The 14,877-nt window shown below is 46.0% G+C and overlaps 1 protein-coding gene across 2 annotated transcripts in view; it reads left to right on the forward strand.

Moving 5' to 3' along the window:
- LOC133353580 (fibronectin type III domain-containing protein 1-like) overlaps positions 1–14,525 on the forward strand; it is a 67,741-nt gene extending 53,216 nt beyond the window's left edge. For both annotated transcript variants that reach the window (XM_061569938.1, XM_061569947.1), the window contains 5 exons: positions 1,144–1,223; positions 2,600–2,629; positions 4,563–4,724; positions 8,526–8,648; positions 10,953–14,525. In XM_061569938.1, coding sequence (XP_061425922.1) covers positions 1,144–1,223; positions 2,600–2,629; positions 4,563–4,724; positions 8,526–8,648; positions 10,953–11,089 — 532 coding nt within the window. In that variant the 3' untranslated portion in view covers positions 11,090–14,525. The remainder of the gene's footprint in view (positions 1–1,143; positions 1,224–2,599; positions 2,630–4,562; positions 4,725–8,525; positions 8,649–10,952) is intronic.
- The last annotated feature ends 352 nt before the right edge of the window (positions 14,526–14,877 follow it).

The raw sequence follows: 14,877 nt of genomic DNA on the forward strand, positions 1-14,877 counted from the left end.
TGACACAGCCAAGGTACTTAAATAACCTCAACGACATCGCAATGATGCAACGAAGAAAAGAAAAAACCTGTACCCAATAATTACGATGAAATCCATTCCACAATTCCCATGACCTCAGTGCTTAAACCATCAGCATTCCTCTTTCCCCCTCTCTCTCTCACATCCCCCCCCACCCACAGTCCTGTCTCCAGATGTAAAGCTACGATTACATTTGCCGCTCAAAATGCGAAGTATGCAACCCACATCGAGAGACTAAAGACGATGTAGCAACAAGAGAGGAGATGATAAACACAAAACTTGTATAATTTCTACTTAATGTCCCGCTCACGATGGAGTTGCAGCCGAAGTGATTCGTGCCCTGCACGATGAACATTGCCACCCGAGTTCATTTGCGCTTCTGCGGCCGTCTGGAACGCTCTTCCTTCTGATATTAGGAAGCCACCGGAGCTACGCACTTTTAATTCTAGACTGAAAACTCATTTTCGTAAAATTGATATTTGTATTTCGTTTGTTGTCCTTCCCCCGCACTTTCGATTAGCGTGGTTGGCTACGTACGGTGCCAAAGAAGTTCTACGTACAGTACACTTCCCAGCCAGTGATAACATCAGTGGCGAGTGATATCAGGACCGGTTCTGGGGAAACTCTCTCTCTTTCCTTCACCAACCCCGCACTGACCAGCGTGGTGAAGAATGGTCAAACAACATATCGTGTGACTGACACAGCGAGGGGTGGCCTTTATCCAGCATTGGTTTAACAAGCAGCTGCAGAATTATAAGTCATATTCATGATTTAACACCTAGGTTTTCACAGCCGAAGTTATGGTTCATAAATTGATTTTTGGACTTGGCCAAATCAGAATGTTCTGTTCTGGTTTTCTGACGAAGCTTGGTGAATTTTCAAGCGAAACGTCGCATGTGTAAGCACTCAATCTGGTCGTGAGAATAATTATTTAACTTCCTGGTAAGCTGAAACAATAACAACTGGTGCGTCGATTTGTTTGGCCGTGTCGGGTGGAGGAGGGTTTCAGGAAATACATTTGGCCAGATCATTACGTGGCCTAAAACCCAACAAACCAATTATAATTCGATATGTATGATGAAGTACAGTATTTAATTTTAACACTCGTGTGTTTTCTTCTTGCAGGTATGTGTTTAAAGTGCAGGCAAAGAATGAAGACACACTCGGGCCTCCGTCTGACACTGTTTCTTTCACTACAGAGTCTGGCAAGTCAGATACTACTTAGAAATGAGTAGTTTGTTTTCCTATTGGGGCTTCACAAAAAAAGTATTTATTAAATTGTTCTCGGGGTCCCTGAAGAAGGATTGCCACTGGTGCCTGAATCTCATGGCTTGGCTTAAATTCAACTTGTTGAGATTGTTAACGAGGTGTTTACAGTTGGAGTGGCTCTTGTTATGCACTTAAATCCTGGAGAGCGGAGTTCGATTCCGAGCCATGGTTAACATCAGTGGCGAGTGATGCCCGAACCAAACCTTCCCACCCCTTCATCAACCTCCAAGACCAACGTTGCCCAGGGAAAGCCCTCGTCCGTTGGCGGATTGAGAACGACTGGAATTTTTTGAAATGTTTCTTTAAAATGAGATTCATACATCATTCTGTGATCTGTAGTTTTCATCGTTGTTCAGGACAAGGCAATCCAGGGAGTCAAAGAGTTTATGATAGATATTTATTTCGTTTTATGTATTCCTTTATAGTAACAATATATTTGTACATAAAGATCGGTCTCTAGATCAATGGGGCAAGTTTATGAGCACCCCCCCCCATCACGCACCACTTCTATCCATCCAGCAGCGTAATCAGCTTCACCGCAACTCGTCCATCGACAGGTCACGTGGGGGTGGGGTAAAGTGTGGGTACTCTCATCTCTTCCAACACATTTGGCCAGCCGGGAAGGGTGGGACAAAAAAACCACCCTCAATCAGGGCTCTCGATAACTCCCTGTAGTGGAGTCCCTTCTGCCAGCAGTGGTTGTGAGCAAGCAATTGCAGGGCTGCCCCTTTTATCATTTTATTTACAGATGCAGGACCGTTCTGAAAGTACGTATTGACACTCAGTGACGCCTTTAGAGATAAATAAAAATGGTTATTATCATCAACAAAACTTTAACCACCTTTTTTACATCGATACAAGGCATTTGCAATTGCAAACTCATTAATGCCTGCAACACACCCACTTGGGTTACTGAGCAAGGCATGGCTATTCATAATCTCACTTATTTGACTGCCCTGTTATTCGACTGTCCTGCTCAGCTTGTATAACCCTTAAACCCAAGCACATGTGACCGCGGGCTCACTTCGTGGCATTCTCTTGCAAGACCATTGAATTTATGTCACATTTTAACAATGGGGATATTTAAACAGGGCCCACCTAACCATAAATCCTTTATACAGCCGTTAGGTGTTCACTCGTTAGGCCTCGGTGTGGAATAAACACCGCTATGTGGGGCTGTAGGAGGGGTGGCGCGTTTCCATCGCTTCTTTTGTTTCATTATTTTTCGTTTGAATGCAACCCTTATGTCTGCAGATTCCCTTCGTGAGAACTGACGCACTTGTTATTTTTTTTTTACACATTTGTGTTGCAGAAAACTCGGTGATATTTGATCGGTCATCTGGTGAGTACAAAAAAAAATGTTTTATATTTTTTTTGAAAGACATTTCATTCGTTCAAGATAACTCACACACTCCGTTGCAGACCCTCCCGTCCTCACTTCCCCTCGCACAAAAAAAATGTAATATCACGAGGGGATTAAAAGTCAGGGCGGGTGCCGCCTGCTCACAATTCTTACTAAATGAGACCCAGTGTTGTGCCGTAAAAGTCTGCTCCATACTTATCTGGAAACCAGACCTCCTTGCTCTCATAATTCTCCAAAAATTGCCAAACAAACCAGATAAGTTAAACCGAAGGGGGGGGGGGGGTGGTAAAGCTCAGACGCTTCTTGTGTGAAAAACATCTTTGGGTGGGTGGGGGGAGGAAGCGGTCGCTTTGTAGAGTCTCAGCCAGTGCTAAATTGAAAAATGTCCGTGATAAAGAAGGGACGCCTTTCACGGGGGGTTGGTGGTGGTGGGGGGGGCGTCTGTAGCACGTATTACACGACTGGTTCGTTTGATTTTTTGGAGGGGTTTCACGGCACCTTTTAATGCCGCTATTTTCCAGCCGAGTGTTGGATAATTTTAGCGCAGGCTATACCATCTGAGCTTCCCCTGAGCGCCCCGTCTGACACAGTGTATGGGGTTACCGCGATTAAATGTGCTGCGCGAGCACAGAAATCGATTCGCTACCATTCTCTTGAGGATTTGGCTTAAATTAAGCAAGTGTAAATATAAATAACGTACTTCACAAGAAAGCAAGAACATTGTGTTGCGACAACCGTGTCGGTTTTCCAAACGTTCGTGACCAATTAACACTTTTTTTAAACGATCCAACAGAAGTTTTTTTTTTTCCACGGCGGTATTTAGTAGTCCAAACACTAAATTTCTCAGCCGAAAGAAAACAACTGCATGCGTGACTGCTCAAAGGATGCTTGCTGACCGCGGTGTCACGGTCAGCGCACCGGACTTGCGGTCTGGAGGTCTCCAGTTCCATACCCTCTCCATACACGGCAGTTGCAACAACGGAGGAGGTTTCTTAAATCCCTCCGCCCGTTCACCCAGCGATATAAATGAGTTGATCACACAATCGATTGGCAGGCCATGTATGGTGCCGTGAAGCGTGGGGGTACCTCTTCCAATTCTATTGACCAACACGGAAGAGTGGGCCAAACACCCTCATCCGCCAGCAGTAGCATGAGCAAGTAAATTCAGGGCTGCACCTTTACCTCCACCTTCTACGATTGTTTGAGCTTAGCCGCGGGCGAGAGCATGTGCCCGCTCACAACAGCACCTGCCCTCAACAGCCCTGCGCGGGTCTACCGTTCTACCGTTGTCTCTTGATCCGCGTGCGTGTGTCCGCGTGCGTGTGTGTATGTGTGTGTATGTGCGGGTGTGTATGTGCGTGTAGTGGGGAGCGGTGGTGTAGCGGTTAGCGCGCTGCGCTATGAACCTGGCGACCCGGGTTCGATTCCCGCTCACGGCCAACACCAGTGACGATTATCTGAACCGGTCCTGGGCCTCCCCTAGGTCGACTCAGCCTTAAATTAGTACCTGGTGCGGTGTGTAAACATCGCCACTGGGGAGACAAAGGCGGTCGGGCGTGGTGCTGGCCACCCACCCCCTCGTGTACCGTTCCGGCCTTCATAGGTGCTCGCTAACAGCACTTGCCCCTACAGTCTGTTAAGGCTATACGGGGGATCTTTGTATGTGCGTGTGTGTATGTATGTATGCATGTGTGCGTGTGTGTGTCCGCGTGCGTGTGTGCGTGTGTGTGTGTGTCCGCGTGCGTGTGTGTGTATGTGCGTGTGTGCGCGTGTGGTGTGCGTCTGTGTCCGCGTGCGTGTGTGTGTATATGTGCGTGTGCGCGTGTGTGCGCGTGTGTGTCTGTGTCCGTGTGTGTGCGTGTGCACAATTGACGTTTGCTTCGATCTAATGACCCTGGGTGCTCGCGCGCAGGCACGGAGCCGATCTGGACACAGTTTCCCTTCCGCTACGACGACTCGCACACCGAGTGCCGGGGCAAGCAGTTCGTCAAGCGCACGTGGTACCGCAAGTTCGTGGGCGTCGTTCTATGCAACTCTCTCCGCTACAAGATCTTCATCAGCAACTCTCTGGGAGGTAAGACGCACGCCGGGCACAATCTCGTTGCCGACGCAGATGTGACACCTTCCTCCGAGACGCAATCCGCTGTATAACATTCGGGTTCGGGGAGGGGGGGAGTGGTGGCACGGTGGTCTGCGTACTCAGAATCAGAATATGTATTTATACTGGAGGAAGAATCCGATGAGCTGTAAAGCTCTTTTCCCACAGATGCCCAGAACGTTCCAACAACAAACATTCCAAACACGCGATAGGAGTGCAAAGTACGGAAGAGAGATGAACAAATCACAAAAAAATACATGCAAATTAAACCAAACAATGTTATGTCTTACCAGGTGAGGCCCACTGAGCTTGTGGCTACCTGCCCACGTGAGTTCAAATCCTAGCCACGACTGTCAAAGGGGCGAGTACATGACGTTATTATCGTTACTGTGACGCGTGCAACGCAACATGGTTCATGCAATTACATACACAGATAGAGAACTTAAACAATGCAATACACGGTGCAATGTGAAACGATGAAAACGCTGCGTGTCCAACCTCATGCAAACTGAAGTCAAAAAACCCCTACACAGTTCGACACACTGCAATGAAACACATTCAATATACCGCGATACAATAACATCTATACATACAGTAGAACTATTTATATATATATAATTCTACGCTATTAATTACATGGAAACACAATCAATCACCTGGCAGAGCTGAAAATGGGCTAAAATGTTGGACAGAAATAATGCCAAAAAACTGAGTTATTAGTCACCGGCATTTGGAGGTTGCTTGCTGCGAAATCTGAATTTGAAAAATGAGATTGGGTCCGCATTGCGCACCAAAGGGGACTCCGTTCCAAGCGGCGGAGAAAGGCACGTGGTGGGCTGGAGATGCCCCCTTGTAACCGTCTCCCCGATGGTGCGAAGATGGATTAAGGGGGTAAAGGGTAAAGCAGAGGTCCCTGTAGGATCGAGATGGTTATGGCCGAGAGAGGGGAGATTAGGTCAGCGAGATAGGTTTCTGCGGGGCCAGGGAGAGATTTGGAGACTGCAAAGGGCATCTCGTGTCTAATCTGCTTGTAGGTGCCTCGACGACCATGGAACTGGCTTGCACCACGGTTGACATTTAAATTGCCGCAAACACCCCCTCTGTGCGAAGTAATAATTATTACTGTGCCGCAACATCGCTGTAAAGTGGTCTTTTAAAGACTTTAAATCACCCATTACTAGTGGAGGTTATTTTATTCCATAAGCAAAAACATAAATGAATCAAAGTTACTGCAAATGTAATTTTCGTGTTAAAACTGTTTATCCATCTTATTCTTCAGAAAACATATCACTCTCCACGAGTTTTTATGCACTTAATTTGTCAATATTTAGTTTTGAGAATTTAGACTATTGGTATGACTGCCGTGAAACCGTGCACCGTGATTTCCCTCTGAATTCCGCGACCCAATCCATCTGAGGGGCTCGGTTTCTGACACAGCGCGATGCAACCTCTGCTCGTCTCCAGCTATGACAGCGACAGCACGATTTGCACAACAATGGTAATAGAGACGAAGCATTGTTATGCTGTCCTCCAGCTAACTTGGCATTGCTGGCTACAACATGCATTGTAATCCACTGTTTTATATTTATTTCATTATTTTCTATCTACGTGACTTTACCGAACCAACCAAAGAATTTGAATTCCTGCAGTCACGAAAGTTTTAAGTCAAAATGTAATCCACTGCCCGGAATTTTTCATTTGAAACATTATTGTGCATTCGTCCAGGCTATTTATGTTTCTAGTTTGTGGACCTGTTTTACCACTCGCGGCATGCGGCCAATTGTGGTGCACACGTGGCCGATCGATTACACGTGGCTCTATGAACAGATCTAACGCGCTGTCATCGAGGCCTGACATTAAGCCTCCGGATTGCTGGACATTTGATTGGATTGGAAGTCCCGCGGGATGGAGGAGGGCACTCCGCACGGATGCCCGCTCACATCTTCATTGCCTCAGTCTTTAAGTGGAACAGACTAATGTACTGTCAGCTCAGAACTGCATTTTAGCCACCGCTATGGCGTGGCAAATGCACAGCAATTATTTTCGATTTACCGCGGGTTTCCTTTCTACCACCGTCAAATGAAATTGTATACTCTGTCCAAATAACTGCCGCAAAATAACTGCAATTTGCAAGACATTAAAATTGTTATTTTTTTTTCTTAAATAGGGATTGCATTACATAGTCCTCGCTGTTTGGTACAGCTCCGTTTTATGTCTTGCGTGCCTTAGTGTTTCTTCTGCTCTCGGACGCTAGTATATCGAGACAATTTTCACATCCTGTAGCGATCAACTAACCCCAGCCTATGAGCATGTTGATTAGGATCCATGTCATTGCCGCTTTTAAAGCACATCAACTGCCTCCACATCAGTCAAATATTTGTTCATATCCACCTGCATTTGTTCAAGAAAACAAACTTTGAACCGTTTCGATTATCTGGGTCTGGCCCATTAACAATGAGTGCTACTGAGTATCTAGATATTATTGGCAAGAGCACTCCATCTCCACCATGGGGTCCTCTTCAACACCAAATGCAACGGCGCATACAAGCAGCCCATAATGCGTTGTTGTGGAGCATTGTAAAAAAGAAAACCAGGAGAACTCTGTTCTGTGTCTCGACAAATAAATAAACTACATCTTTATTTGTTTGGGAAGTCAATAGCCGTCAAACAAAGCTACTTATCCGCATTGGTATCCTCACGCCGTGTAAAACTGGAGATGCCAAGCAGAATTAGGTTTATCCCAGCATCAGCACCAGCTCACGAAACAATTACTCTAGCAGTCAGGCTGTTACAGTGGCCAGTTTCTGTGTGGAACGTGGGATGAATTAGCTAGCAATAACAACGGTGGGCTGGAGATTATAGCAAACGTGTGATGCGTATCACAAACAAGTGCAGGTTAAAGGGCAGTGAAATGTCTGCATCAGCACAAATATGGCTACAGGCGCCTGGGGACAATCCACACGTATGACGGAATGTCACTTTGGCGCCACGCAACGAGTCCTTAGTCCAGCAATGTACTTGCTGTTCTGGCTGCTGCAGGTTAATGTATCGCACAGGCCTCCTCTTAGTGTATGTCATCCGTCAACTCTGCCACGCAGCCACTGGATTACAGATGCCGATCACATCCACCGCATCGATATCATCAGCCATTATCAATCCACTGTTGGATGAAGGCCTCCCCACGCTTTCGCCGCGTCTCTCATTTAGCCGCGAAGCGGCAAATCCACCGAGCACCTGCACACGATCTGATTTCATCTCACAGTCCCCGCTTTCTCTCCCTTGGCTGGGACTCCATCATCAGTCTTGACCACCTGCTATCGGCGGGAGTATTACACCCGACACCACCGTGACGTCGAAGCGCGAGGCCCCCCAAAGCGCGGGGCCCGGGGCGGTCGTCCCGATTCACCGAACCCCACGGGATGGCTCTGGCTAAGTCGCGGGAGTGTGAGGTCTCTGATTCCGCACCGCCGATTTGCACGGCTGGCTACGTATGGCGTGAAAGAAGCTGAACGTACTACATACGAGCGTCTTTTTCAGGCGATGTGGCCTGTCCGAACCGACTTACTTTTTCTTCACAGTCAAACTGATGCCTCCGAATTGCAGACAGTACATTCTCCCATCCCAAGTGCTCCTCGTACTGTCTCTCTCGATGCAATTCCGAGCAATCGGTCGTCTCCGCGCTTCTTTGCGCACAGCCACGGTGCGTGTAGATGATCACACGTCTTCTGGTTTCTGATAGATGTCCGTGTGCGTTCGTGTGTGTGCGTATGTGGGCAGGTCTGTTTTACAATGTCGGTGATGGATATGGACACGCGGAAGACCACTGCGAGTTTGTCGATTCATTCCTGGATGGGCGGACAGGACCTCGGCTGGATGAAAACCAACTGCCCATCACACAAGGTCTTGCCACACAGAGATCAATGCATTTGTTCGTCTCCACCATTATCACCACCATCGTCGATCCGTGAAATGCGTTGAAGTCCTGAGTAGCCATATTGGATGAGGGCAACCATTACCAGTCAGGCACTCAGTGAGACTTGAGACGAGATGGATCATGTTCCCTTCACCAACCCACACTGACCAAAGTGGTGAAGTATGGTCAACCGCTCCGCCATGACCGGTGCACTTAAACCACGCCCCCCCCCCCCTTGACTCTGGGCAGGTGGAGGAGCAGGGGATGTGAAGAACCACTGGCTATGAACAGAGACGCATTCTGCATATTAATAGCATACTACATAACAAAGACAAAGATTCCTCCCGTATAGGCTAAGCAGACTGTTGGGGAAAGTGCTGTCAGTGAGCACCTTTAAAGGTCGACACGCCGCACGAGGGGGTGGGTGGCCAGCACCACGCCCGGCCGCCTTTGTCTCCCCAGTGGCGATGTTTACACACCGCACCAGGTACTCGCTTAAGGCTGAGTCGACCTAGGGGGTTCAGATAATCGTCACCGGTGTTGGCACGTGAGCGGGAATCGAACTCGGGTCGCCAGGTTAATAGCGTGGCGCACTGACCGCTACACTACCGCTATATAAACGCGCGCACACACACACACAATTTGAATCTAGATTTGAGAACGCCTTCTATAAGCACAGTACTCGTATAAGCAGCACAGGCTTACATTATACTGGTGGGGTGAAGGCAAAGGGCAAGTTGTGACACGAGTATACGGGAGATATGAGCACTGTTGGCCTTGCTCTCGAAGGGGTGTGCTGACATCTGGCTCCGACTATATATACACAATGATTGGGGTGGAGAGTGGTCACAATTGTCAGTGCACTCTGTTGTGAACCTGGCGACCCCGGGTTTAATTTCAGGCGACGGCTAACGTCAGTGGTGGAGTGAATATCCGAACGGGGCCTGGGTCCCCTCGCTCCCGACGTGGTGAAGTAGGGTCAGACAACCCCTGACGGCTGAGAGTCTGGGGGACCCTTCATCCAGCAGTGGAATCACAAGGGCTACAAATATAATATTTGTTCATATGTAATACGTGATTTTTGTCTGAAATCAAATCAGAAAATTCACTTACACAATGTATTAAACACTCTTCTCACATATCTCTGGGCTAAATGTTATAAAAAGGACATGTTCCTTAAGACGTGTTTTCTGGTTGCACTTAAGTGATTTTTTTTTACGAAGAGATGTACATTTAATTTGTCTAAGCTTTGAAGTGAAGCAGTGGTTGTCCGATGTACAGGATGTCCCTGCTATGTGAACAAGGAATTTTCCACCACAGGTTTATGGCACACATCAGAGACACATGCTGCCCAATAGACATTTAAACATATTTTTCCGCACGAAAAAAATCTAACCAGAAAAATTCCCTCGACGGTTACACGCGACAACATATTAAATAAGCGCAGGGTTTGTTCATCGGATAAATAGTTTTTTTTCCTCCGAGTCTATTTCAATCACACCGCCAGTCTCATACTAGGAGACTAATGGCTGCAGCTATTTTCGGCTTAATCCCACAACTATATTATTGCAGAACGATGGATAAACAGAAAAACGGTCCCATTCCTCATTTTTGCCGATTCCATACAAAACATTCACCCATTCCACCACGATCCATGCTAAGATTTTGGAATGGCCCACAGTGGGTAGAATCGCTTCTGCAAAATTGGCTGGCTAATACCGGAAATTTTACAAAAGTGTCAGAACAAACGTTACATGAATTGGGTCCTAAGTGTCCATTCAGAACTCTTGCAGCGAAGAGTGCATCATCTGTCCCACAGAATGACATATTACAGAACTACTTCTGAAATCCCTTCAAATGGCATCTGGTGCTGCACTATCTCACGTGACCTCTGTTGTTTGTGAATGCGGTGCATGGCAGACTTAAGTGCTCTGACCCCTGACCCCTTAGCCAGGAGCATAAACTATCACGTGAACTCTGGTCATCCTCGCAGCAGCTTTTAGCGAGTCATCGAACAAAGACGGTTACTGCACTGGGCGCGTTCAGATGCGCTTTTGTGGCCGTCTGGAACGTTCTTCCAAAATTAGAAAGCCACTGGAACGGTGCATTTAAAAATCTAGATTGAAAAGAATTTCTTTAAAACAGCTTTTTGTGTTTCGTTTGTTGTCCTTCCCCGCACCTCCGATTAGCGCGGTTGGCTACGTACGGCGCGAAAGAAGTTCAACACACGTACACACCCATATGCACGGCGCCACATCTGATATCCGCGCTGCTCTCTGCGCTCACCACAGGTTTCTACCGGCGGTACCGTCAGGAACCGCTGAACTTTGGCTCGATCGGCGGCGGCGTTTACCAGCACGGGGGCAGCGGCAATTACTACGTAGCCTGGTACGAGTGCGGGGTGCCCATCCCCGGCGTCTGGTGGTAAAAGGGCGGGCAGCCAACGCCTCCGCTGGGCCGCCTCTCTTCCCACCGTTGTACCGCCCGGGTGCCGAGCTGGAGGAACGCCGCGATCGCCGTCGACGGATTGACGTCGGAACCCCCCCCCCCCCACTCGCGTCGCTGGAGGAGTGTGCGCGCGAGTGTCAACGTGCCACCTTGCCGAACGCGAGCAGTCGAGACGGTCGAGGGCAAAGCGGCGTCAGCCGGGGGGCTGGAAGGAAATTGGCTGTTCGGCGCTTTCCTTTCACAGTTTAGTTTTGTGCCCCCCTCCACCTCCACCCCCCTCTTTAAGCTCGGTAAATTGTCTTCTCTGGTTGCACGTGTGGCTCTGTTCCTCGTGCCTCGGCTCTTTTGGGGGCAGTAGACGCCAGATGCTGCGCGTGTCTCGTCTCACGGCGCATTGGCAGCTTTGCGGCGCAACAAATAGAAGAGTGCCATTCACTGCAGTTCACCCGAAGGGTTGGTGACTGATCTATTCACAACTGCTTTTTGACTGGCGATCCGCATTCTAATATTGGTAAAAAGGAATGCCGTTTTAAACTATATAAATATAATATGTCCATGAGACTACGGTGTCACTAAGACTGATGTAACGATAATAATGCAAAAAACGAAAAAGTAAGAAGTGATAATCAACTAAGAATAATAAATACAAGCTCTTTAGCCACGTGTCAATGTCAATGGTGCTAGTGTTACTACTTTCATTGGTTTCCATCATTGTACTGTAACCATCACACCATGCCATGTCCGTTGCTATGTTTGTCCAACTCTTAGTTTGTCTACCCAGCATTCATAATTAGCTTGCCAAAATAATGTTTTTTTAAAGTAGCACAACTGGCCAAGTATTGAGTGTGTAACTGTTACATTTTTTGTCAGACTGTTAACATAATAGGCCTGGGCTGTACATGTATAAACTGGGTAGGTTCTGTGAGCAAAGTCTAGTGTCAACAAATAACAAACGTTGGTTCTCTTGCATATTCGTTCCACCGATGACAAATATTTGGTGAACAATTATAACAGCAAAAAAGTACGGGTCACAAATATCGATGAGTGGAATTGATATGCCCAAGTCTTGGTTCCTTAGAGGGAAAACATTTGAGAGAGGGAGGGGGGGGGGCGAATAGACATTCCCTCCCTGGTGTTTACAACAGGAACCTCTCTGCTCATAAAACGGATTCATTCTTCAAAAGGAAGTGATAAACGGTCACTCCACCGGCTCTTTACTGTCCCAGATGTTCGCTTGAGCCAAAAAATTGTTGGGCAGAATCACTCACTTCAAACAGATGTGGGATAAAAAGAGAGACGCGTCCCCTCTGGCTGCGCATGGCATCATCACTGGCTGAATGTGGTCTGCGATGAGCCTTGATGATATATAACAAAAACCCCATGCAGTGGCTATCCCCAGATATTTACGATTGACAGAGAAATTAGCGCAAAGTTGTAAAAGGTTCTGATGGTGCTGCAGGTTTTACTACTTTAAATACGAAGCTTGTGGAAGTGTACCGTTGAGAGGATCGTTCCATGGCCTCCCTTCTCATATCTAATGCAAGTAAAAACAAACACCACAACGTGATGCAAGCAGTAGTGTACGATAGCTGATACTAACAACAATTGCCAGCTCTGCTTACATTCAGCTAGACACAGCTCGACTCAATGATCATAGAACACAATATAACTGCATTAATCGGACTCTTAGCACGACAAAAAGGGCAAAGATCATCCCGCATAGCTCTTAACAGACTGTTGGGGACAAGTGCTATGAGCGAGCACCTATGAAGGCTGGAATGGCACACAATGGGGGCGGGTAGACAACGCCATGCCCGACCACCTTTGTCTCCCCAGTGCTGATGTGTACACACAGCACCAGGTACGCGCTCACACACACCCCCACATTATTCACATGGGCCATTTCGAAGCAACGGAATTACAGGATTGACGCGGGCGAATTTTGACACGGGGAATGTAATGGGCTCCTATTGTGTATCAGACCGGCATTGCCATGTAAGAAAATGTTGAAAGCTTGAATTGAGTAAGTCTCAGCAAATAAGACTGAGCGTTTGTTATCGCGTACTGTTGAGATGTCAGGGGTTGTACTTCCATTACCGTAGGCTGAAAAGAGTACAGCGCAGAAGATTAACAGACTCGACGCAATTGTCAAGCATTAGACCCAAAAGGATCCTATCCTTAGAAAGTGTTTTTTTGTTAAATATATGCGAAATCAAAGATTAATCGTTTGAAAATAGGAAGGGTAGGGTGTTTAAACAAGACTCGCAGCCTTAGATTCACTTCTGATTGGATTTGCATTTAAACTTATCAGTAACTTGATCGTAGGAAGCCGCTCGTCTTGCTCTTTGAAGCATTTAAATTCAGTTTTTGTTTTGTTTTACTTATTACATTGTACAGAGTATGTGCCGGCTTGAATGTAATCTTAATGTAGTTTATTTTGTATCAGATTATAATTTTGTAAAACACGTGTTGCTCTCCCAGCTTTGTGTCATGGTTGTTTTGAAGGAGAAGTGTTGATAGTATGAAAAGCTATAACAAATATAAATAACAACATGTGTTGTTTATCAAATATTTTTCCTTTTTTTGTGCACACAATTTCGTATGTAACAATGAATAAATAAAACATTCTCCACGTAGGAACATTTAATATTGGATTTATAATAGGATAATTGGGAAATGCCTAACGTGTTTTTCTACACAAAGATATAAAAAAAACGTTAAGCGAAGCAATTGAATCTTCTAATCAAGTTTGTGCCAATTGGCAGGTTTTCGCGGGCAAAATGAGCATCTTGATTCAGTATGTATGGTCTGATCCTGGGAATATGCCACGTTGGTTTGAAATGTATACACATTGTTCAACATTGATTAGTATAATGTTCGTATGAAAACTCTCTGCGTAGTGCGTTACACCAAGCAGGAGTTTGTGTGCCCAAAGAGTATTTTAACTTTCTCTCTCTCCCATGATGAGTGCGTGTTACAATTGTGTATAAGTGTACAATATGTTCCGCGAAACGTTCAATATCACTTACATTTAAATTCGTGCCGGATCACGATTACAAAGTGTCGCGTGTGCAAGAGCATCACGTAACAGATATCAATGCACACATTAAGAGTGTGGACGCCTGACACTTACATTTGTACCGCATACTTAAGTAGATTTCCATACAAAAAAGCTGTCTTTTGTTTTAAGTGAAACTTTTTTTTGTCTTCTATTCGAACAATTTTATATTGACTAAGATAGTATAAATGGTCAAGAGGATATTATATATTTTAAAAGGATGGGTCTTTAAGCCGTACCTTATCGCTCTAATAAAGGAAATATATTTTCTGCTCTTGCATACAGATGTTGCATGACTATACATCTTTTGCCTGATTATAGAAAAATGTCTATATTAATAAATTATTATTGTACATGGCATGTTGTGAGGTTGCATTTTTTTTTCAAACATTACACAGCATGTGTTACAAGATACTCACCCAAGGAACCATTTATTTGTGGAAAATATTCTAAATGTACCAGATACAAGTTGTATATCAAGAAGATAGAACTTACTGTGGTGACGTATTTCGTGAGATGTTTGTTGTTATTATAAATTTTTGTATATTTTGTAAGTTATTTATATTTTGGCAGACTATAACCACTGAGATGTTTTAGTTTTCATGTCAAGTTTTTTTTTTCCCAGCATGCGTTGCCACTGCATGATCCCTGTGGACAAGGAGAAAACACATCTATGGGCCAGATTACGGCTCATGCATCAGACAGTCCCT

This window comes from Lethenteron reissneri, chromosome 6 (assembly GCF_015708825.2).
Source record: "Lethenteron reissneri isolate LAM-NWPU_2019-01 chromosome 6, ASM1570882v1, whole genome shotgun sequence".
Classification (NCBI taxonomy): Eukaryota; Metazoa; Chordata; class Hyperoartia; order Petromyzontiformes; family Petromyzontidae; genus Lethenteron; species Lethenteron reissneri.